The 25,177-nt window shown below is 38.5% G+C and overlaps 1 protein-coding gene across 1 annotated transcript in view; it reads left to right on the forward strand.

Annotated features, from left to right (window-relative positions):
- Positions 1–25,177, forward strand: part of LOC136883438 (fatty acid synthase) — a 560,183-nt gene that overhangs the window by 401,055 nt on the left and 133,951 nt on the right. The window contains exons 26-28 of the mRNA XM_067155718.2: positions 4,246–4,444; positions 5,436–5,619; positions 21,485–21,630. Coding sequence (XP_067011819.2) covers positions 4,246–4,444; positions 5,436–5,619; positions 21,485–21,630 — 529 coding nt within the window. The remainder of the gene's footprint in view (positions 1–4,245; positions 4,445–5,435; positions 5,620–21,484; positions 21,631–25,177) is intronic.

Consider the following 25,177-nt stretch of genomic DNA (forward strand, 5'->3'; position numbering starts at 1 on the left):
TCCATCTTTCTGATTCTTGCCTCAATTGCCTCCTGTTCTAAGCTATTAGACTGGATCATCTCACCAATATATTTGAAGCTCTTGACTTTTTCTACCTTCCTTCCTGTTGTGTTCATGATTTTTGGAGCTGATTTGATGTTTGTCATATATATATATATATTTAAAGAGGTCTGCAAGCCCATCTTCATAACAGTTTCACAAAAAATATTGATTCTTCTACTTGCTGATTTGAGACACTATTCGCAAAGATAGCCAGATCAACTACAAAGGCAAGGCAATCGAAGTTCATCCCTTTATTCCATGCTCCAACTCTGAATTGTTCTTTCTCTCCCTCTAATGCTCTTACTTGTCCTTGCCATTCTCATTTGGTTCACTACTGTTTAAAAGCTTTTTGAAATATCATGCCATAATCTGACAGTTGTCTTAATTGTTCAGTTTTATTTGCCCATTTTCATCTGCAAAGCACAGACTTGGTGCTTGACATCCAGAATGTCTGGTTTTGTTGGTCTGGTAGAAACTCCTCGTGTTATTCTTCTTAAAATAATTTCCTATATGCGATAGCTGTTGGTTATTGTAAGTTCTCTTGGTATGTCTAAATGTCTTCGCAGCTTCTTTTCTTACACAACTGAAGGCTTCGTAATTATTCATAATTTTTGAAGAATTCCGTTTTTTCCATGCTTCCAATTGCTGGTTTAAAGCCTCTTCACACTCGTCATTCCACCAAATATTCTTCTTCTGTTTACCTAGTAAGATTGTCTTTTTAGCTAGTTCCTGAATATTCGTTGCTATGTCTGTCCAATTATCTGTATCTACCTTTAGTGTATGGCTTTGCTGGCGAGATTTAGTGTTTACAGTGCACTATGTCTTCTGGTATGGGCTATATCAAATTTGTTGCTTTCATTGACCTCTCTCAGTCTCATCCTTGGCTTTGACAATATGAAAGTGACTGAGGTATGAGTGATGCTAGTAATACCATTCCTTATGCAGCCAGTCCCTGTTATGAATGGTGTGAAAATATCGCTCATAGGGTCGGTTGGTGCATACATTTCAGTGGGCTTGGCAGACTGATATGTAATAGCAACGGCTGGCTCGGTGAGGAAAGCAACGGGAAACTACCTCACTCCTCATTTCCCTAGTACGCCTCTTCAGTGACGCCTAGACTGTTTATGACAGCTGTTGGCGGAGCTGCAGAGGATTAAACCAGCCTTCGGGCTGAATACCCAACATACATACACTTTTAGTGTTTGCTGATACTTATCTTGGATTTCTTTATTGATTTGTAGCTTCTCGGCATCATTTCTTGGAAATCTTTGTTTGTTGTTCTATCCTTTGTTGAAGGGAATGAATCTTATCTTAATTCTAGTGAGGTAATGGTCAGAATCAAAATTAGCACCCGTTTGTACCTTGACATTCATTATTTCCTTATACAATTTCCCTGAAATTGCAACATGATCAATCTGCTTTCCTCCAACTATGTTACCAGGCGATCTCCATGTTTTCTGTTTTCATGGTAGGTGTTTAAAATGAGTTGACATTAATTTTAAACTACGTCTCACAAAGATCGATCAGCCTCTCACTATTCATGTTAGTTCTGTTACAGGCTGGATATTCTCCTACTATCTTCTTGAATTTCCTTTCTTTCCCAATTTGTCCATTGAAATCTCCAAGTAATATCTTGATAGTTTTGTCAGGTATCTTTGACATTTTATCTTCCAACAGTTCCCAGAACTCTTCTACTTTCTGATGTTTAGTTCTATTATCATCATTTCTACTTTCTGATGTTTAGTACTATTATCATCATTTTTTGAAGCATGGGCATTGACGAGTGTATATCCCTTATTCCCATAATGTATAGTGAGCCGGGATAGCCTCTCTGATGGACTTGTGAAATGAACCAGAATCAACCATCTGTTTACAGACAAAGAAGGCTGTGCCAAGTATCGGATTTTCTATGCCAATTCTTATTGCAATTTTTTCTTTAAAAATCCTCTAGTTTTCAGTTTTTGATACATCTTTATCCAGATATCTTTGTGTTTCTTGCACTGCCAAAATTTTGATATAATATTCTTCCATGACTTTGGTTAGTTCCATTTGTTTTCCAGTCTTGAGTAGTTGAATTCACCTTTAATGTTCCAAAGTAGTATTTTTGTTTTGTCTTCAGTTTTTACAAGATGGTTCAGACTTACCTAAGCATTGTGGTGCACCTTCCCCAGAATCCGTAGACCTCCATGCATTGTCTACTGCTACGGTGGATTTCTAGCAAGAGTAACACTTGGGGTAGTTACCTTTCCGGAATTACATTCCATAATACTGTAGTTGCTAAATGTTTATTTGGTTGAACAGGCAAACCCATTCAAGAGAATAAAACTGTAACCGCTGTTTCGAGCGTGTACATAAATAAAAATAATACTAGAAATAAATAAATAAATAAATAAATAAATAAATAATAATAATAATAATAATAATAATAATAATAATAATAATAATAAGGTATATATTGAAATAACCAGTAATAAATAATAATGAGATAGGAAAATAATAGCAGTAGTAAATAATATAATAATTAATAATATGAATAAGGAGGTAGAAATATGACGCAGTGGCGGAGAATTCATATAAACCAAATACAGGGAACACTTACAGGCCTAAAAATGACAACTAAGACAGGATAGTGGAAGCTGCGGGAAGCCCTTATCGAGGTACATGGAACGTATGACGTTATGGGGGAGAAAAGACTTATAAGAAACACCCTCTAGCTCAACTATATTAAAAATGACAAGAAAGTTTTACAAATACAGTTCCACGACATGGAAACAAGACATACTTAAGTAACTTAACATAAAACTTGATTTAACAATGAAGGTGATGCTACATTAAAGGTATAGTTTAAAGCGAAAGTATTTAATGGATGAAATAATTGAAAGTACGGCAATTGGAACCTAGGGTAAACTCGGACTCATCAAATTAAACTTTTAAGATGACATTAAGCGAAGAAATAATGAAACACAAAAGGAATTAGACTAAATGAAACGAAACCGGAAAACATTGAGAATAACATTGCAAAAACACTGAAATAACACTTACTTCGGAAAGGGAGGAGTTCCCGAGGGTAGCCCTCGAGCGCGAACGCTCGCGAGGGCGGTCGGATGGAAAATGACGCCGAGCTCACGCATCATTTTACGAAGCCGGCCACAAGGCCAGAAATGGCCCGATTACAATTAGCCAATAAGATCAAACTTACCCTAGATTCCTGGACCTTTTTGCCAATAGGAAATCTCGTGACCATATATGGTAATTTTAACATCGTTAGCAATTGCACAAGTTCTGGAACATTACGATTACAACACCAAAATTTCATCATAGGAAACCACACGTGTGGTACAGGTACAGGATGCTCCAAAATAAATCACCTTACAAATTTTACATCAGATTACATAAAAACTACATTTTAAAAAAATCACTTCAAAACACTTTTGCATGTTGAAATGTTCATACAGTTCAATATTTCTTGCGGTTACATAAAATTCCAGTAGAGTCCAGAGTTGCAAAAAAAATTAAATCCTTCAGACAAATAAAAAAAATTAAAATTTACATTTCCAAACACACTGTAGTTTCAGTTCTCCGTCCCACTAACCGGTGACAAAAACTATGGTTGCGAACCATAGCCTTTCTGTAGGCTGTTCCTAACCTGGAGAACAGACGCTGTGTGATGGCTTCCAGTGGCATTTCCTACAATGAGGGGACCATCACCCCACCTAAAGGGGCTCATCTGCCCAAAGCCGTTGGCCCCTTTAGGGAGTTGAGTAATTTTCCGCCACCCAACACTCGGCATTCATACGCTGGCTGTACGGTCCACTTCATTACTGTAGCAGGATACCCTGGCCAGACATTGTTATTTATAGGTTGTACAATACATTTTATTTGAGCAGGTTCGCATTTGTAATTTGGCAGGTGGGCCCTTATCACGTTCATTACACCCCTTCTACTTAAAGGAAATATGTAAACCATTCCTGTATATGTAACACTTTTTGAACTATAATAACTTTTACGTTTCATGAAAACTGTCTTGTAGATATTTTGCCAGAGACCCCCAACCCCAGTCTGAATGACATTTCACATCAAAATATAATTTTCCAAACAAGATTTGGTTTAAACAGGGAGTAAAAAGAGTGTTATATTAGATATGAAGTGACCCTTGTATGCAAATATTAAAGTTCTTCATCAAACTTATTTTGATTTTTCTAGATTCCAGACTCACACATAGGAAATTCCCGTGATACATCATTTGAACAGATGGTGATGCGTGAAACAGGAGGTAAAGGAGTTGATCTTGTCTTAAACTCTCTGGCAGAGGAGAAACTGGTGGCTTCTCTACGATGTCTAGCTGATGGTGGTCGATTCCTTGAGATTGGCAAGTTTGATTTGGCAAATAACACTCTAATAGGTAAGTTTCTTTCTGCCTTTCCTGTGTCACGAGAGATTAATGTGAGTTAATAACAATAACAACAACAGTATGATCTCATTTTCCTTATGCAGGTTTTTTCAGTTGGTGCCGTTTAGCTTCCTCTTAAGTATTTTTTGTTCTCTTTTCCTTCGTTTAAAGCCATTTCAGGGCTATAATAGTAATTTTATGATTGGACTTCTTGTATTCTGTGTGTTGGAGTGTTCTTCTTCTAGCAGCTTTCCTCCTTTCTTCTGTTCACTTCATCTTTGTGCTAACTATTGAGTCCCTAAATAAATTTCTGTCTATTACTGAGTTTTATTCATTAACCATATATCGCACGCAAGCATTTATTGAAAAAATGATAGGAGGAAGACAACGGGGGAGGCCCAGAAAGAGGTGGATGGATACAGTGAAGAGAGGAGTAAAACTAAAAGAAATATTGGAGGAAGGATGGGAGTGGAGAGATAGACAACTGTGGAGGTCCTTGATTCACAACCCGACCTAGGAGACTAGAAATGGGTCGCTACAATCTAGGCCATAAATAATTTTATTCGCGCTGCGTGAACACCTTAAGGATAAACAATTTTTTAAATGCAAAATAGAACAAGAAATGAAGTGTTGGGCATCATGATATGAATTGCAGGATGAAACGAAAACACTGGGTGAAATGACATTAGTAGAAAAGTAAGTCTGAGTGGAGCTTTTAAAGGTAGGAAAGATCATTATATGAAGATAAATTCGGAATTCAAGAGGACTCATTGGGGCAAATATTTGTTTATAGGAAGAGGAGATAGGGATTGGAATAATTTACCAAGAGAGATGTTTGATAAATTTCCAACTTCTTTGAAATTACGTAAGAAAAGACTAGGTAAACAATTGATACGGAATCTTCCACATGCGCAAACTTGTGAACTTTAAATGCAGATCAGTGGTAAATGAGAGGAGTGAATACTTTTCTGTCACTGTATTCAGTCATTCTTATTCTCACTAGATATGGAACAGCTAATGAGGAACAAGTCCTATCACGGAGTGATGCTTGATACCATGTTAGCTGCTGAAGATGACTCTGTAGTGGAACTGCATGAGTTGATGACGGCTGCCTTAAAATCTGGAGCTATAAAGCCTTTGAAAACACGTACATGTTTCTCAGAAGACGAAGTAGAGCAGGCCTACAGGTAAGATGGCAAACACTTCAATTTATAAAATTTAATTTCTGGGTTGAATGATCAGTGATCAGTGTAGTGGCTTATTGTTCAGAGGTTTCTTTGTTTGATTGCTGGCTCAGCCACAGATTGTAGCCACATCTGGTCAACTTTTCTAGCTCAAGGGCAGATTTTTATGTTTGTCCTAATACACATATTCATTTACGTAGAGTGTTGCCATATGTCCAATAAAGACAGGATTGCCCAAAATTTTAGCTTTGAGAAATACGTCCTGCCTGAATGTTTAACCCTAGAACTGCCAAACGTCGCGCTTGTGGCTCAATAGAGTGTCACTAGAATGCCAACGTCGCATGCGCGACGCATAGTACATGCATTCGCTTAAACAGTCATAACATCATCTATCGTTCACTTACGCTATTTTAATAAGTAAGACATTGAAGAGGAAGCTTTAAGTCTTCCATCACACATTCATTACTAGCCAGAAATAACTCTGTCAAGGTCAGGGTAGGTATAAAGTCAGCTACTCTTTCCTCATCCCCCTGTCATCTCAGCTGCTATGTAACTTCGCGCTCGCTCGCTGTTCTTGTTAGTTTCTGTGAATATTTTCGTTATCTTTTGTGCCATTTCACTGTTATAGGAAGTTCCGTCCGTGAGAAAGACAAAGATGGAGTCCAGGTCTCTGAGAATAATTAACGTCAAAATGTCTGACGATACCGCGAGTGAAAGCAACAGTATTTACCTTAGGCGCTAGAGAAAAGAATTTAGATCCAGAAGGCAGTGAAAAAGAACAAATGTGAAGATTGTTACTAACAATTATTGAGAAAAAATAAGAAAACGAGATTGAATTGCTACTTCTAAATCAGAGTCGAAGACGGAAAGCAACTACGTCAGAATTAAAGAAGGTATCAACAAGAGATCATTTCAGCAGAAACAAGGAGCAGATTTATTGGAAGCTGCGTCGCAGATCAAGCAGAAGATTATTAATTTCGTTCCGCGAACTTTAAGATACGTGGAAACTCAAGCATAAACTACGACAAGCTTACGTCACGGCAGTCTCTGCTGACGTATTACTCGATATCACCAAAGTTAAAGAATTACAGAAGTGGGAATCTTATAATAACTCCTGGAAAGATAAAAAAGAAGAATCTGTTCGTTTCAAGTCATAGAATTATACTACCCCAAGATTATTATTTGACAAGTAGATCAACTCTTTCAAAGGAAGCAATCTTTCTTGTTAAGCAGATTATCACAGCTGTTCGTGATGGCAATGCTAATTGATTCTGTTTATTATTCTATTCCAACTAGTCCAGAGATGAGCAAGATGTTCTAAGAAGATGATAGGCCAGACTGCCCAAATGGGTACCGTCGGATGACGTTGCCTGCCGAGAGATGGCTAAGCCCAGAGGAGAATTATGCCAGTATTTCCCATTCACCTAGGGAAGTAAAAAGAGGTGTGTCCCTATGTCCTGTCAGCTGGACATATGCCGACGACTGCAACTGCTGAATTCAGATAAGTCTTGCTTTTAAATTAGTGTAGTAATGTTTTATGTTGGTAATATGATTTGTTAAGTTGTTCCGTGCGAAATAATGAAGCGACGAAAGTGGTGTATTGAATTAGATCAAAGGTGGTTAGGTAATCTTCGTATATGAATGACAAATCCATGAATAGGTAGTCAATCAGTGATGAAAGCCTACGTTCGAGATGTGATCCATGTAGTGTGAAATACTGAGTTCGTTAAGGTGACAGTGAATTGTATACTATGTCAAAGAGAGACTTAGGTACGCATGTACGTTGATTATGACCAAAGAATGTTAAGTTAGGAACCAGCAGTAGGATATGCTTACTAAATAGACAGATATGTTTACAATAATTTAAGGTTATGACGGAATTAAGGTCATAATGTCGTGAAATATGTCCATGAACCGTGATTAAAATAATAAATGCCACAATTAAATGGAGTGGATACGTATTTAGTAAAGGAGATGGAATATATGTTTGGAAGTATAATAATGATTATTTTAAGAGAAGTTGATATGAGATTGATAATTTAGAATGGTGGTAGTTATTGATTCTTCGCGAATATGAGCACGGTGATGTAGTAGTGGACTTAATGGTTTCAAGTTGAATTTGTACTAAGTGGAAATGAATATGTAGCATTTATATGTACTATTTCTATTACGAGCAAGCACAAGAAAGTTCAAGTATGATCAAAGTGACACCTGTTGGTTAGCGTGCATACTTGGTAGTACCAATGAAGTCTCAGTTAGGAGGATGAACCAAACACATGCACTATGTCACAGATGTTTCCTAATTATAATCTATTCTCAAGCGAAAGGACGTGTAGTAATTTCTTAGGCAACACCCTAGCACTGATGACTGACTGTAGGTGTATAAATTGTATCTTATGGTCGAGTCGTCGCACAATGCAGACCACATTAGCTAGTATACTTCAGATGAAACTAGTAGAGTAGTCGTTAGAATATATAAAGTCGCACGTATGTTCAATTAAAAATGATGAGAAGATTCAGATTTTAGAATAGTATATGGAACCTACTGGTACTTGTTGAACCATTTATTAAAATTACATTAATTTAAAAGAAGACTTATCAATATCGGCGCATAAGAGAAATAAGAAGCATGAATATTCAGAATTGTAAATCAGTTGTTTGTAGAAATATTAGGGAACTATCCTCTCAAGTTGACATTTATAGGTATCTATGGATATGTTGTGTGAAAGATAGGAATAATTATATGTTAGCAGATTAATATGAGCTCCGAGTGAGAGCCAGCAATTAAAGACTTCATAGGCAACAGAGGAAAATTCCAATTCATGAGATATGGTTTTAGGCCTAAAATGCGTCCTGAATATCTTGAAACCACCCTCAATTTACACTTTAGCTTGTAAGGTATCATATTGTAAATATTTTTCTTTGCTAGGATGCACCCAAATATTTTAATTACTCACACAAGTTTTAATTATCCACACGTTGTAATTACCCAAACATGTTTTGATAAGTTGTTTCAGTCTATTAAATTTTGACTTTATTTCAATTTAATCATTTCTTTTAAAACCTAAGATGGTGAGTTGACATCTTTGAACTTATAATTTTTAATTCGTTAATTACGAGATGAATTATAGTAATGTTCAGTTAAATAATTGGTTATACGGACTTCAATAATTTGCCGTATATTCCATGTTGTCCTTGATTTTTTTGGGTCAGTCAAGACTTAAGCACCTAGTGCAAGAGATTTCAATATATTCACTTTTAAAATGACTAACTCAAATAGCATTTCTTATAATGCACAGTGGGTGCCGGACGTGTCAATTACCGGTAGATTCAAGGTGAACGTCGTTTGCATGTATTTTTACCCGATACTGACATTTCTTCGATTTCTCCTTACGCCAGAAATGAGGATGCGGAAACTGAAATATTGGTATGGAGAGATGTCAAGAGAGGAGGTAAAATGATTGATTATGCATTCGGGTAGAAGAGATAGATAGATTTAACAAATTAAGGCCATGCTCGCCAGAAATGGATGAGATAATCAAGTGATCGTGCAGTTTCCTCTATTAGAAATTCTTTAGGGAGGATAGCATAATGTTCGACCTTTGGATTGAAACAAGTATGTAATAAATAAGGCTTGTAAAACTTAAACCATTCTTTCAATGTGTATCGTAGCGTAGAGACTTAGATTTAAGTGGATGAATGCTGCAACATCTTGGTAGCGTAAGAAATTCAATAAGTAACGTATGAGAGTTGTTTCTATGTGTAATTTAAGATTTCTTTGGCTCCGTATGACATGTCTTTCTCATATTCGGAACTCATAGCCCAAATGATAGATTATGTTAGTCAGAAGGATCGTAATTAAGCTAGCCTGGATCTTATGCGTCCTCTCAAGGAGCCGGGAACGGCGCACTTTCAACAGATTGAGTTTATTCTTAAATTGTTTTTATTTTGAAGTGTAAACTTTCATCATGGATGATGAGCTAAGTGATTCAATTGATATTCACAAAGTTCTTGAAATGATTGGAATGCTTCCTCTTCCAGCGATATATTTTCTTTAGCTGATGATTCTTCTGAGACCGGAGATGAATATATTCCGGAATCTAAAGTTGAAAGTGATTCCGATGAAGAGAGCAGGCCAGCCGACGTTTCACTGGATGATACTGTTTCCGTAACACCAAAGTGGTGCATGGTTTTTTTACCCGAACCGGAGTTCGATGTTTCCGAGAAGTTGCGCGTAAAGGATCCTGGCATTAGGATCTGTCCGCCCCGAGACAGTACACCTATTATGTATTTCTACTTGTTCTTTATGGATTTGATTTGGAAGCTCTTGGTGAAAGAAAGTCATGAAATGACTATGCGGCGAAAAAAACCTAAAAGACATTCTGGAGAAATTAAGGCCGTTTCTCGTATGCGAACCTGGTTTGATCTGTCTCCGAAATGAAAAAATAAATTGCCATTCTAATAAATATAGGGTGCACTGTGAATGTTTTCATAAATTGCAGCATTTCTGGAGGCCTATGAGGAATGGCAGGAAAAGAAAAATCACCGAGAATAATTCCCAGTAGTGCTCGGTGTCTGACGGAACTGTGTGCAGCCCGGAAATTTTTATTCTTTCGTGATTTTATTTCTGTTTTTACTTTTGAGAACTTAAAATTTTTCAAAATTAGAAGAAATTTTGCGTGTTTAGTATATAGTGATTTTTTAAAATGAGTGGTTATTTATTACTAATGATGAACTTTAAAATATGAAAAACTTTTTTTTTTTCGTTTTCCAAATTTGTGATCGACTGATACGCACCAGATAATCAAGTGAATGATCTAATACTTATATAAGCATCTTAAATAAACCTATATGAGTAATATGGTGTGCTGCATGCCTAACGTTTCTGCATCTAAACGTGCTTAAATTTGTTAAAAACATAAATGTGTAATAATGCAAAAATAGCCTGGCATTTAGGGAAAAACACTCGGCACTTCTAGGGTTAATTCCATACAAATATCCTAAAGTTTTACAATTACTAGTAAAACATGAAGCCCCTCTCTTTGTACATTTCTTAATTTTTTATATTTTTATATAGTCATCTTCAAATTCAAGCAAAATTTCGTTTATTAACTTTTTCCAGTGAAGATGAGCGAAGAGTGATCTCATTATCACAAAGAACACAGGGTTTGTGATCTACTTCTACAGTTGCAAAAAAACTTTATTCCTCCTTTCTGTGTTGATATTTGAATTGATAAATATTAATAACACCATTAGTTTATTCATCCTTTGCCATTATTTGCTTTGTCTGTGCTATTTTGAAGCTTCTATTCTCTCTTCTTTGTGCTTGTTAACTTGTTCAATAAGTGACTTCTATAAAATTAATTTTAATGTCACAATATCATTTTAAAGATATGACATATGTTGCATTTCATGATTAACTTATGAGCAATCACATTTTATTAACAAGGATCATAATCTGATTTGTTTAACCGCTTCTCAGAAAGAGTAATGAAATGTGAAGAATGTGGAACTGTACAAAATAAAATCCGTTTTTAAGTTATTTTGTTGAGCTATTACTAGAACCGAGCTTGTTGGCTGCACTGTTAAGGTGACGTAGCTAGCTGTGAACTTGCAGTCAGGAGATGGGGGGTTTGAATTTCACCGTTGGCAGCCCTGAAGATGATGTTCCGTGATTTCCCATTTTCACACTAGGCTATACCTTAATTAAGGCCACGGCTGTTACCTTTCCAATCCTAGCTTTTTCCCATACTTGCGTCACCTGAAACCTTTGATGTGTTTGTGTGACATTAAACCTCCATGCTGTTACTAAACTATCCTCAAATATTGTTGTTAATAATCTGTTTCTGCAATGGGAAGCATAAGAAGACATGTGCAGACAAATTGCATCCAAATATTCTGAATTTTTATGTTTTTGGTATGGCAACCCTACATTCTGCTCTGATCACCTCAGATGCTCTGTGTATTCTGGTATGGGTAAGACCTAGTTTGTTATGATCATTGATCTGTCTCAGTCTCATCTGTGGGTGGGGGTGGTAGAATATGTCCACGGTATCCCAAGCCTGTCATAAAAGGCGACTAAAAGGGTGGCCCAGTGGCTTGCGTCTCCTAGCTGAGGCTGGCATTGATTCAACTTTCTTGTGTTAGGCACGGGACTGAGACCGCCATGGTCCTGGGTGGACATGGATTAAAGAACGTGTATGACTTCACCTATCTAGGAAGCAGGATAACATCCGACAATCGAAGTATGGAAAATATTGTAAGTAAGATCAACCAGCATTCAACAAGAAATTTTCCAAATTCGTACATTCATCATCACTAGTTGATTCATTCCAAGCTATATGTGATGTCATACTTTTATAACGTGTGTACACTGGTTGTGCCCCCCCCCCTCACACCATCTCACATCATTATCATCCTCTGGTTTTCTCCACATGCTTTCTTTCCATTCTTCAGCTCTGTTCTATTCTATCCTGGTGTCTTCTGTTGCATTTTTATTTTATTAGTTTCTATTTATTTCTTCTACCACATTTGTCCCTGATTCGTCTGATGTCCTGTCTGATACTTCTCAAGCAGGTACTGTGTGATAGAACATCTTAATTGGAGCTTAATTTTGTCATCCTCACCTGCCAGCATACAGCGAGCCACCTGGTGACGAATGAGCGTACCACTACAGGTCCAATGGTAAAGCATTCTTAAATCCAAACCCTCATTATTGTAGAAGACTTCCTCGGGAACAGTCAGGATTTTCTTCTGAAGGGGCACAACAAGGTTTCCTGCAAAACATAAAGAGTTGCACCTTGTTTTGTTGACAGGGCATAAGCCCAAAACTCCATATCATGTCTACAAGAAAAGAAAAGGCTCTTCGCTTGTAACAACACTGACCTGGGCCTAAGGAAGCAGCTCCTTAGGACATCCATTTGGAGTGTGCTACTTACGACAGTGAAATATGAACTCTTGGTTCAATGTGAAGGAAGAGAATTGATGCCTTCAAGATGTAATGGGCCGATGACCTAGAAGTTAGGCCCGTTTAAACAACAAGCATCGTCATCAGCAGCAAGATGTATTGCCACCATAGGATCCTCAAGATAAAATGGGTAGACAAGGTTACCAGTGAAGAGATCCACCATCTGCTTACAGAAGGACCTACTGTACTTGAGGTTGCCATTGATGGTTCCAATGCAAGGGGCAGACCCAGACTGTAGACTGGAGTACATCGACCAAATTATCAGGGACCTGAGTTGTTTCTCCTAAGTAGAGCTGAAGAGGCTGGCCGAGGACAGGCAAGAGTGGAGGAGAATAGTGATACCCACTGCAAACCAGTCTTAGGATTGACTACTAGAAAAGAAGAAGAAATAGCACAATTTTATTGGGAGCCATAAAAAGTTAATCAAATGCATCAAAGGTCTTTCATTTAGCAACTGCAGCAATCACCTTTAGTAGCAGAAATTTAACCTTCACAGTTTTGTATCAAAATCAAATGCTTTGTATGCTATGTACAAACTGAACGTTAAATGCCTTGATCTACATGGATGTGGAGTTCGATTTGTCCGACCACATGTCTGTTGTATGTCATGCCATATGGGTCTTCCTCATAACCTTGCTGGAAGTCTACTTTCAGCATGTCAAGCTGCTAACAGCCAGGGCTGCCTGGCTGATGTGGCGCTCTGGTGCTAACAAGTGCACTTAACAAATGAATATTTGAATATTCAGACATTAAATATGTTACAAATTTGACTCAATTCTTGTACTACTGATTCTGTTAAGTGTTAAAAATCATTAAGAACAAATAAATTTTATTCCATCATAAGAGTTTTTATTAATCCAATGTGTTCATCAGCCTTAAATGTTGTAAATACATACAAATTTTAAAAAAATAACAATTATAAAACATACATACATACATACATACATACATACATACAGACAGACAGACAGACAGACAAAGATGACAAAACACTTAAAAAGTGCATTTGCTTGTTACCGCTTCCTTCCCATTCCTGGGCCTTTCCTGTTCCATCGTCGCCATAAGACCTATCTGTGATGGTGCGATGTAAAGCAAAAAAAAAAGTCTTCCAGAGTAAAGATCTTATGCACTGTTAGAATGAACTGACAAGTGATCTGATGAAATTGAGTAACTACGTCCATAAATGGAGACTTCAACCTAACCCAAATAAAACTGAGGTTACTGCATGCATCTAAATATTAAGGAAGCCCAAACGAACATACACGTGACTTTCGATGGAACCGAAGTACCGCATAACTACAATCCAAAATATCTAGTAATCACTCTGGATGGGTCATTGACATTCAAACAACAGTGCATCACGTTATCTAAGAAACTTGGTTCCAGAGTGAATCTACTGCGCAAGATTGCTGGAAGTAGGTGGGGTGCGGACGCCAATACCCTATGCTCTGCTGTACTCGCTCTTGTGTATTCTGCTGGTAAATACTGTGCTGCTATATGGCAAAACAGCGTTCACACAACAAAGATTGATGTACATATTGACGAAGCCATGAGAGTTTTCACTGGTACAGTCAGATCTACTTCCATTCATTGGTTGCATGTCTTAGATAATATTGCTCTGCAAGATCTAAGGAGGAAATCAGCCAAGGTAAACTTGCTCAAGAAGATCCCTTCTGATAAGAACTCTCCCTTGTACGATACCCTACAACTCGTCTGAAATCATGCATACCACCCTGGACTGATTTCAAAAGTATCAGTTCTTTCGACATGACCTATGAATGGCGACAACATTGACATGAACATCCACCCAACAATGGTCACTTGGTTCAAGATCCAACAAAGAAGGCTGAAGGATTCCAACTGCCGCGTCAAACCTGGTTGAAACTGAACCGAATTAGAAATTATTATTTTTTGCTACAGGCTTTACGTCGCACTGACACAGATAGGTCTTATGGCGACAATGGGATAGGAAAGGCCTAAGAGTTGGAAGGAAGCGGCCGTGGTCTTAATTAAGGTACAGCCCCAGCATTTGCCTGGTGTGAAAATGGGAAACCACAGAAAACCATCTTCAAGGCTGCCGACAGTGGGATTCGAACCCACGATCTCCCGGATGCAAGCTCACAGCCGCGTGCCGCTACGCGCACGGCCAACTCGTCCGGTCGAATTAGAATGGGTCAAGGGAGGTGTGGTTACATGTTGAAGAAATGGGGTTTCCATGCATCTGCTAACTGTGACTGGGGAGTGGAGGAACAGACAATGGAATGCATTGTTAAGGAGTGCCCACTTCGAGCATGTAATGGTGATCTGAGGCTTCTACACCGAGTGACTCTGAGAGCTCTGGACTGGTTGTCAAAGTTGGACATTTCCATTTGATATTGGATATTCTGCGTACTTGTAAAGCCATACGAAATATTTATATATTGGACAAAAGCAGTAAATGCATCTATCTATAAGCAAGGGAACAGGAAGGATTGCAACAACTGTCAAGGTGTTTTATTGATCAGTATACCATGCAAGTTGTTCGCTGGGATTTTGGAAGTGAGGGTGCAAAAAATGGTTGAGAGGAAGTTGGATGAAAGCCAGTGTGGTTTCACACTGCAGAGTAGATGTCAGGATCAGACTTTTAGTATGTGCCAGGTAATTGAAGAACGCTATGAGAGGAATTGACAGTTAGGTATGTTTTATGTTTCGTAGATCCAGAGAAGGCACATGACAGAGTACCGAGGTAAATGATGTTTGCCATACTGGGGGACTACGGGATTAAGGATGGTTTATTAAAATCAATCAAAGGCATTTATGTTGACAATTGGAGGGCAGTGAGAATTGATGGTAGAAGGAGTTCTTGGTTCAAGGTGTGTACAGGTGTTAGACAAGGCTCTTACCTTTCACCTTTGTTGTTCATGGTTTACATCAATCACCTACTGAAAGGTTGTAAGTGGCAGGGTGGTATTCAGTTAGATGAAAATGTATTAAGCAGTTTGACCTATGGCAACAACATGGTTTTAATGACAGACTGTGCCGAATGCCTGCAGTCTGATATCTTGCAACTTAAAAATATGTGCAATGAGTATGTTATGAAAATTAGCCTTTCCAATACTAAATTGATGTCAGTAGGTAAGAAATCTAAGAAAATTGAAAGTCAGGTTGGGAAAATAAAGCTGGAATAGGTAGATCTTTAAGTAATTACTATGTGTTTCCTCCCAGCATTGTAGTATAGTAAGCGAGATTGAGTCAGAGTGCAGTAAAGCTAATGCAGTGAGCTCGCAGTTGCGATCAGCAGTACTCTGTAAGAAGGAAGTTAGCTCTTGGACAAAACTATCTTTACATCAGTCTGTTTTCATACTAACTTTTACGGGAGTGAAAGTTGGGTGGACTCAGTATATCTTATTCGTAAGTTAGAAGTAACAGACATGCAAGTAGGGGGCATGATTGCTGGTACAAACAGGTGGAAACAATGGCAGGAGGGTACTCGGAATGAGGAGATAAAGGTTAATTTAGGAATGAACTCGATGGATGATGCTGTACTTATAAAATGGCTTCGGTGGTTGGGACATGTGAGGCGAATGGAGGAGGATAGCTTAACTAGGAGAGTAACAGACTCTGTTATTGAGGGTAAGAGAAAAAGAGGAAGGTCAAGATGATGATGATGGTTAGACTCGGTTTCTAATGATTTAAAGATAGATGGTATAGATAAATGAGGCCACAAAACCAGTTACAAATAGTGGATTGTGGTGAGGGATATTAAATTCACAGAGGTTTGCAGACTGGAAGCTGAAAGGCATAACAGTCTGTAATGGGATGTATGTATGTATGTATGTATGTATGTATGTATGTATGTATGTATGATTTAAATTCCATTTTTAATTATTTGCACATCATATCCATTTTTATGGTCAGTGTTCAAAACGTTGGCAGACAATAAATACATACATACATACATACATACATACATACATACATACATACATACATTATCATTATAGACTGTTATGCCTTTCAGCGTTCAGTCTGCAAGCCTCTGTGAATTTACTAAACGTCGCCACAATCCTCGAATTTCAACTAGTGTTGTGGCCTCATTTAGTTCTATACCTCTTATCTTTAAATCGTTAGAAACCGAGTCTAACCATCGTCGTCTTGGTCTACCTCTACTTCTTTTACCCTCCATAGCAGAGTCCATTATTCTCCTAAGTAACCTATCCTCCTCCATTCACCTCACATGACCCCACCACCGAAGCCGGTTTATGCGTACAGCTTCATAATATAGCCTTTATCTCCTCATTCCGAGTACCATCCTGCCATTGTTCCCACCTGTTTGTACCAGCAATCATTCTTGCTACTTTCATGTCTGTTACTTCTAACTTATGAATAACATTTCCTGAGTCCACCCAGCTTTCATTCCCGTAAAGCAAAGTTGGTCTGAAAACAGACCGATGTAACGATAGTTTCGTCTGGGAGCTGACTTCCTTCTTACAGAATACTGTTGATCACAACTGCGAGCTCACTGCATTAGCTTTACGACACCTTGATTCAATCTCACTTACTATATTACCATCCTGGGGGAATACACAACCTAAATACTTGAAATTATCGACCTGTTCTAGCTTTGTATCACCAATCTGACATTCAATTCTGTTGAATTTCTTACCTACTGACATCAATTTAACCTTCGAGAGGCTAATTTTCATACCATACTCATTGCACCTATTTTCAAGTTCCAAGATATTACCCTGCAGGCTTTCGGCACAATCTGCCATTAAGACCGAGTCGTCAGCCTAGGCCAGACTGCTTATTATATTTCCACCAAACTGAATCCCTCCTGCCATTTTATACCTTTCAGCAGATGATCCATGTAAACTACGAACAGCAAAGGTGAAAGATTACAGCCTTGTCTAACCCCTGTAAGTACCCTGAACCAAGAACTCATTCTACCATCAATTCTCACTGAAGCCCAATTGTCAACATAAATACCTTTGATTGATTTTAATAATCTACCTTTAATTCCATAGTCCCCCAGTGTAGCGAACATCTTCTCCCTCGGTACCCTGTCGTATGCTTTCTCTAGATCTACGAAACATAAACACAACTGCCTATTCCTCTCGTAGCATTTTTCAATTACCTGGCGCATACTGAAAATCTGATCCTGACAGCCTCTCTGTGGTCTGAAACCACACTGGTTTTCATCCAACTTCCTCTCAAGAACTGATTGCACCCTCCCTTCCAAGATGCCAGTGAATACTTTGCCTGGTATACTATTCAATGAGATACCTCGATAGTTGTTGCAATCCTTCCTTTTCCCTTGCTTATAGATAGATGCATTTACTGCTTTTGTCCAATCTGAAGGTACCTTACCAACACTCCATGCTAATTTTACTACTCTATGAAGCCATTTCATCCTTGCCTTCCCACTATATTTCACCATTTCAGGTCTAATTTCATCTATTCCTGCTGCTTTATGACAATGGAGTTTATTGACCATCCTTTCCACTTACTCTAGCATAATTTCACCAACATCATTTTCCTCCTCCTCATGAGCTTGGCTGTTCGCAACACCACAAGGTTGATTTTCTTTTACATTGAGAAGATGTTCAAAATATTCCCTCCACCTTTCCAGTGATTCCCTGGGATCTATTATGAGTTCACCTGAATTACTCAAAGCACTGTTCATTTCCTTTTTCCCTCCCTTCCTAGGATTCTTTATTATTGTCCAGAAAGGTTTCCCTGCTGCTTGACCTAGCCTTTCCAGGTTGTTACCAAAATCTTCCCATGACTTCTTTTTGGATTCAACAACTATTTGTTTCGCTCTGTTTCTTTCATCTACGTACAAATCCCTGTCTGCCTCGGCCCTTGTTTGGAGCCATTTCTGATAAGCCTTCTTTTTACGTTTACAAGCTGCTCTCATTTCATTATTCTACCAAGATGCTTGCCTTTTCCCATCTTTATACACAGTTGATCCTAGGCATTCCCTTGCTGTTTCTACTACAGCATCCCTGTATGCCACCCATTCACTTTCTATATCCTGAACCTGCTTACTGTCTACTGTTTGAAACTTCTCACTAATCATATCCATGTACTTCTGTCTAATTTCCTCGTCCTGGAGATTTTCTACCCTTATTCGTTTGCAGACAGATTTCACTTTCTCTACCCTAGGCCTAGAGATATTTAGTTCACTACAGATCAGATAGTGGTCTGTATCATCGAAAAATCCCTCGAAAACTCGTACATTCCTAACAAATTTCCTGAATTCGAAGTCTGTTAAGATACAGTCTATTATGGATCTGGTACCCCTAGCCTCCCATGTGTAGCGGTGAATAGCCTTATGCTTGAAGAATGTATTCGTAACAGCTAAACCCATGCTAGCACAGAAGTCCAGCAAACGCTTCCCATTCCCATTAGCTTCCATATCGTCCCCGCATTTACCAATCACCCTTTCGTATCCTTCAGTTCTATTCCCAGCTCTCGCATTGAAATCGCCCATTAGCACTATTCTATCCTTGCTGTTGACCCTGACCACGATGTCACTCAATGCTTCATAAAACTTGTCCACTTCATCCTTATCTGCACCCTCACATGGTGAATACACGGAGACAATTCTAGTCCTAATTCCTGCAACTGACAAATCTACCCACATCATTCGCTCATTTACATGCGTAACAGAAACTATGTTGCGTGCAATGGTATTCCTGATAAAGAGCCCTACCCCAGACTCTGCCCTTCCCTTTCTAACACCAGTCAAGTACACTTTATAATCTCCTATCTCTTCCTCGTTATCTCCCCTTACCCGAGTATCACTTACTCCTAGCACATCCAAATGCATCCTCTTTGCTGACTCAGCCAGTTCTACTTTTTTTCTTCCATAAGCCCCATTAATTTTGATAGCTCCCCATCGAATTCCATTTCGTTCGCCAAGTTGTTTCCAAGGAGTCCCTCGCCTGTGAAATGGGAGTGGGACTCCGATACTCCCATAGGTCCGAGGCTTGCTTAAAGTGTTCTGAGCTCGGTAAATTTATGAAGCAAGATGCTACCCTACTTGCACATAGTCCAAGTGAGGATCTCTCCTCTAGCAGGTTATGGACCACCGATGAATTGTATAGTCCTAGCCGCCTGAGCACAAGGAGGCCACGACTCAGAATATGTCCGAGATGCCCACTCCCATTCCTAGCAACTGGTATCCCGACTCTCAGGACCACTTACTAGGCCACTCAACCGTTGCCCATGGTTCATGAACTAGGACGTGACTACAGTAATCCACAAACATGAACCATAGACAATAAATAAATTACAAAAACACCACCATGGTTCAAGCCGAAAAGAATAAAGTGAATAGTAATTTAACAGAACATGGAAGCCCCACATCTAAGATGCTACCTACATTTTGGATTTTAAATGCTATAATGTTGATTTATTCAAGTGGGGTAAAACAGAAGAGGGAAGGGATGTTGTCTGGTTTTTAACTCAGAGCAAACAGTTTATTTTTTATAAATGCTTTAGCTATCATGGGAGAAAATTTTGGCAAGTGGAGTCTCTGGCCCATTGCATCTAATATTTGAGTGTCAGTTTACTATCAGAATAACAGACTTACAAACAGTGAACTCAATGTTTACTTTGAAAACAGACATCTAAATCACAGCAGATACCCAAAATGTCTTGGTGTAATCTTGGATAGGACTTTGTCATTTAAGGAGCATTTTTTTGAATTAGCTGCCAAACTTCTTACCAGGAACAATATCTTGTACAAGTATGTGGTACCTCGTGGGGTTTCTCTGCAACCACACTGCAATCCTCATCATTAGGTCTTGTGTACTCCACTGCTGAGTACTGCTCTCCTGCTTGGCTTAACAATACTCGTATGCAGTTAAATGAGTCAATGTGCATTATTACAGGCACCATAAAATCAACCCCAATCCACCTTCTCCCTATTCTGAGTCATATAGCTCCACCAAAGCTATGATGGAGAAATGCAATTGGGAGTATAAAAAACTTTGCATAATTAAGACCTCCCAGTGCATTGAGATATTGAAGATCTTCATACTAACTGGCTTCATTCCACACATCCATCCCTTGTAACAGGTGGACATGTAATGGCTGAAAATTTGTCTTGTGTTGTTATGTGTATGTATTGAATAAGCGGACCACTTAAATATAATATTTAAGTTAATCTTAAATATTTGCTACTTGTGTTATTATGTTCATCATTATCAGGAGCAAATTCCAACCACAGGCTGGGTCTGCTTGGAACATAAGCCTCACTTTTTTTTTTTTGTCCATCCACCACTTCTCTCCTCTCACTGTCGTCCAGTTCCTTCCTCTTGCCTCGATGCTCTTCTTTACACCTTTCAGCACCTTTCAGCTATCTGTCCCTCAGTCTTCCTCTAGGTCTCCTTCCCTTCAGCTCCATTTCTAACATTTTCTTTGTATCTTCTCTTCTCCCATTCTCTTAGCAAATCCATACCACTGCAGCCTTTATTTTTCTATCTTTTCCTTTAGGGGTACCACATTTCCCAAACTCTCTCATTTCTTACTATGTCCATTCTTGTTAAACTTACTTGACACCCCTGAAACTTCATTTCCACTGCTTGTATTCTAATTTTATCCCTCTCCTTCATCACCCACGTTTCTGATCCATATGTCAAAATTGGCACAAAATAAGTCTTGTAGATAATTCGTTTACATCTCTGTGGCACATCCACTTTCTATATCAGTCCTCCCACACTCTTAAAGAATTCATTTGCACACCTTCCTCTTTCATTGATTTCCATCCTGTTTCCTCTATTTTCTGTTATGTTATGTTATGTTATGTTATGTTATGTTATGTTATGTTATGTTATGTTATGTTATGTTATGTTATGTTATGTTATTCATTTCCATAAATAAATACCATTAGTGTATGCTTCATCTCTGCAGATTCATGGCAGCTGGAAAACACATGGGCAAAGTACTGATCAAAATAAGGGATGAAGAAGACGACAAACTTGCTATTCCAACTCTCAAAATCATGAAGGCACGGCCACGATATTACTGCAATGAAAAACTGAGCTACATTGTTGCAGGTGAGACAAAACTAAATACTGTTCCAAGCAGCTGCTTTTCCTATGTTGTTCAGACTAGCTGTCTTTCCAATCATTTATAAGTTAGTTTTTGTATAAGTGCAGCAGTAATATCATCTGCTGGAGATGAGTGGGAGGAGATAAGATAAAGCACACCTCAGCTAAAAAAAATACTCAGTATAATGTTATTGTTGATAAGTTTTAGGGGCTCAGGACAATGAAGACAATCACATTTAGTTTCCTTTCAATTCAGCGATACTGGAGCATTTGAGGTTGAGGTCGAGGCTTCAAAACTCCTGCCCTCTTTTATGGTTCCCTTTTCTCTCAATCTTCAAGTGGTAATTTCTTCACCTCCTCCTCATTTCGATAGTTATCTTCATTATCTTCCTGATCATTAGGGCCCATTGACCAGCAGTAGTGCCAGTGCTAGCCTTGCTAGGTCTGTACACCCGAAAAATGTCAATTATCTTTAGAGATAAGTCTTACACCTAGAATTTCATGTTTCTCTTCCTGAACATTTTCATAGCATACAGATTCTTCTTTCACCAGTATGAATACTCCCCTTCCTATTGTTCCGAACCTCTCTCTACGATAAACATTCTGGTTCCATGAAAAAAATTGTGCATGAAGATACACTTACTACAAGACTGACACATCTGGTTGACGGGAAAATTCCGGAACAACAATTCGGCTTCCGCAAGCAGAATTCGACATTGCAAGCTGTCAATTACCATACTGGTGAGGAAACTCATACAATGATTGGTCTGGAACGCCACTACATCATAAGATTGATTAAGGTTATTCTACACAACAACCAGCTAGAAATAGATAACAGTTTAACCAGATCTGACCCTATTGATCAAACAAACGGATGATAAAGATGTTGATTCCCATAGGGAACCTGAAATATTTGTTACAAATGAATAAATTTATAATACCAAACGGAGTACTCCAAGGTGACCCTCTAAGCCCTCTTCTATTTAACGTCGCTACTGCAGATGTAGTACATGTCTTACATCCTCAGAAAGTAAAAGTCGTCATATATGCTGATGATATGGTCTTGATCTCAAAATCAAAAGAGGATCTTCAGGAAAACTTGAATGAATTAGCGATATGGGCCCAAAACAACGATCTTGAAGTAAACCTTAAGAAAACAATGGCAGTGATCCATATAAAGGGTGGAAGAACAGCCAAGGATGACATTATGTCAGAGATGAGCCATGGATTCAAACCTGTCACTTCAAATACCTAGGAATTACTCTTCAGACACAAGGGAAAATATTTACACGTCACGTGAAAGATAAGGTAATATGTGCTGTCAGATCAATGAATGACATTAGTCATCTCAGGGACATGTCTCTGCAAACGGCACTGAGACTCTTTAAAGCACCGAGCTCGATAGCTGCAGTCGCTTAAGTGCGGCCAGTATCCAGTATTCGAGAGATAGTGGGTTTGAACCCCACTGTCGGCAGCCCTGAAGATGGTTTTCTGTGGTTTCCCATTTTCACACTAGGCAAGTGCTGGAGCTGTACCTTAATTAAGGCCACGGCCGCTTCCCATTCCTAGCCCTTTCCTGTCCCATCCTCGCCATAAGACCTATTTGTGTCAGTGCGACGTAAAGCCAATAGCAAAAAAACAAAAACAAAAACAAAACCTCTTTAAAGCAAAATTTACACCTATTGCAATGTATGGTTTGGGTATAATATGGGATAATTTAAGCAAAAGTAATCTGAAAGACTTAGAGAAAGTGAAAGCTATATTTTTAAAGAAACTGCTTCGCCTATCAAAATACACCCTGTACTGTTCCAGTCTTCAAAAATATGCCGGACTCAGTCGGAAGAGCGCATGGTAACTGTTCGTAAATAAACTGGGCAAAGCAAACAAATCTAACCTCCAAACGAGGTGATTACCATTGGTATATAGACAGGATCAGGGGTACATAATGCACCCTTCTTTTCTTTTTTTTTTGTTTTTTGCTAGGGGCTTTACGTCGCGACACAGATAGGTCTTATGGCGACGATGGGATAGGAATGGCCTAGGAGTTGGAAGGAAGCGACCGTGGCCTTAATTAAGGTACAGCCCCAGCATTTGCCTGGTGTGAAAATGGAAACCACGGAAAACCATCTTCAGGGCTGCCGATAGTGGGATTCGAACCTACTATCTCCCGGATGCAAGTTCACAGCCGCGCGCCTGTACGCGCACGGCCAACTCGCCCGGTGCACCCTTCTTACCTGGCTACTCAGTCGGAGAACGAGAGTCTCAGTCGTAGACCGTTCATTTTCTGGCTTTGCAAAACTTTTTAGGGCAGGAATAGAAATAAGGACTAGCAACAATAAAATCAACACTATCAAATATTAGGTTTTAACATTTATTACAAATCACCACTCTTCAACAACAATTTAAATCGGACAAAATCTTGGAATTTAAACATCTTCTCTGCCAGTTTGTTCGGTACAACGCAAATATTCTTCCCATAATTCTGGTAACATAATTTCTGGAAATACACAGATGAGGATTAGCCTACATCTGACATAATAAATAATAAACGGATTTTTATGAGAAGACCTCTCTCTAATATTAACATGATTATTTACAAATTAATTTTTTAATAAATATTTTTTGATTCATTTATCATCATCGATTAAATTTATCCCTTCCTGTTTAACGTGTTAAATTAACGTTACTCAAAGTAGATTGAAAATGGAAAGAAAAGAAAAAAAAAAAATTCTGTTGAAATAATTTTTAACATATCTTCCTCAGATTTAATTTTACAAAATGAAAAATTTTCCATAATTATCACTTCAAAAATCTCCATAATAATTACTTAAACTAATGCAATATCCTTCTTCAGTATTACACACATTGAAAATTTCTAGTATTATTGGCTTTACAATAAATTGTTTGCGACTCCTGTCGACTGACATAACACTTGCTTATTCATTTTTATCTAAGACATTAAACCCTACTCTATCTAATTTCGGAATAAAATCCACTAAAGGTTAACTTCTCAAGAAATGGGAGCAACACAAACAACGATATTTTCAATCAGTACTCATGCAACGAACACGTGATCGAGTCAAATTGTAATCACAAGAAATATCACAATGCACAGAAATAATAACTATTCACCGAGCTCGATAGCTGCAGTCACTTAAGTGCGGCCAGTATCCAGTATTCGGGAGATAGTAGGTTCGAACCCCACTGTCGGCAGCCCTGAAGATGGTTTTCAGTGGTTTCCCCATTTTCACACCAGGCAAATGCTGGGACTGTACCTTAATTAAGGCCACAGCCGCTTCCTTCCCACTCCTAGCCCTTCCCTGTCCCATCGTCGCCATAAGAACTGTCTGTGTCAGTGCGATGTAAAGCAACTAGCAAAAAAAAAAAGAACTGTTCACACACACAGCATTCACAGTGGGGTACACGGTAACAGTTTACAATGTTTACAATGATTTCTAGTCCATGAGTATTACATTTTAATTTTAATCTAAGTCTTAGAAAATTTTTTATGACGGTATTGGGTAAAAGAATACCATTTGCATCAACTAGGAGT

The sequence above is a fragment of the Anabrus simplex genome, chromosome 11, assembly GCF_040414725.1.
Source record: "Anabrus simplex isolate iqAnaSimp1 chromosome 11, ASM4041472v1, whole genome shotgun sequence".
Classification (NCBI taxonomy): domain Eukaryota; kingdom Metazoa; phylum Arthropoda; class Insecta; order Orthoptera; family Tettigoniidae; genus Anabrus; species Anabrus simplex.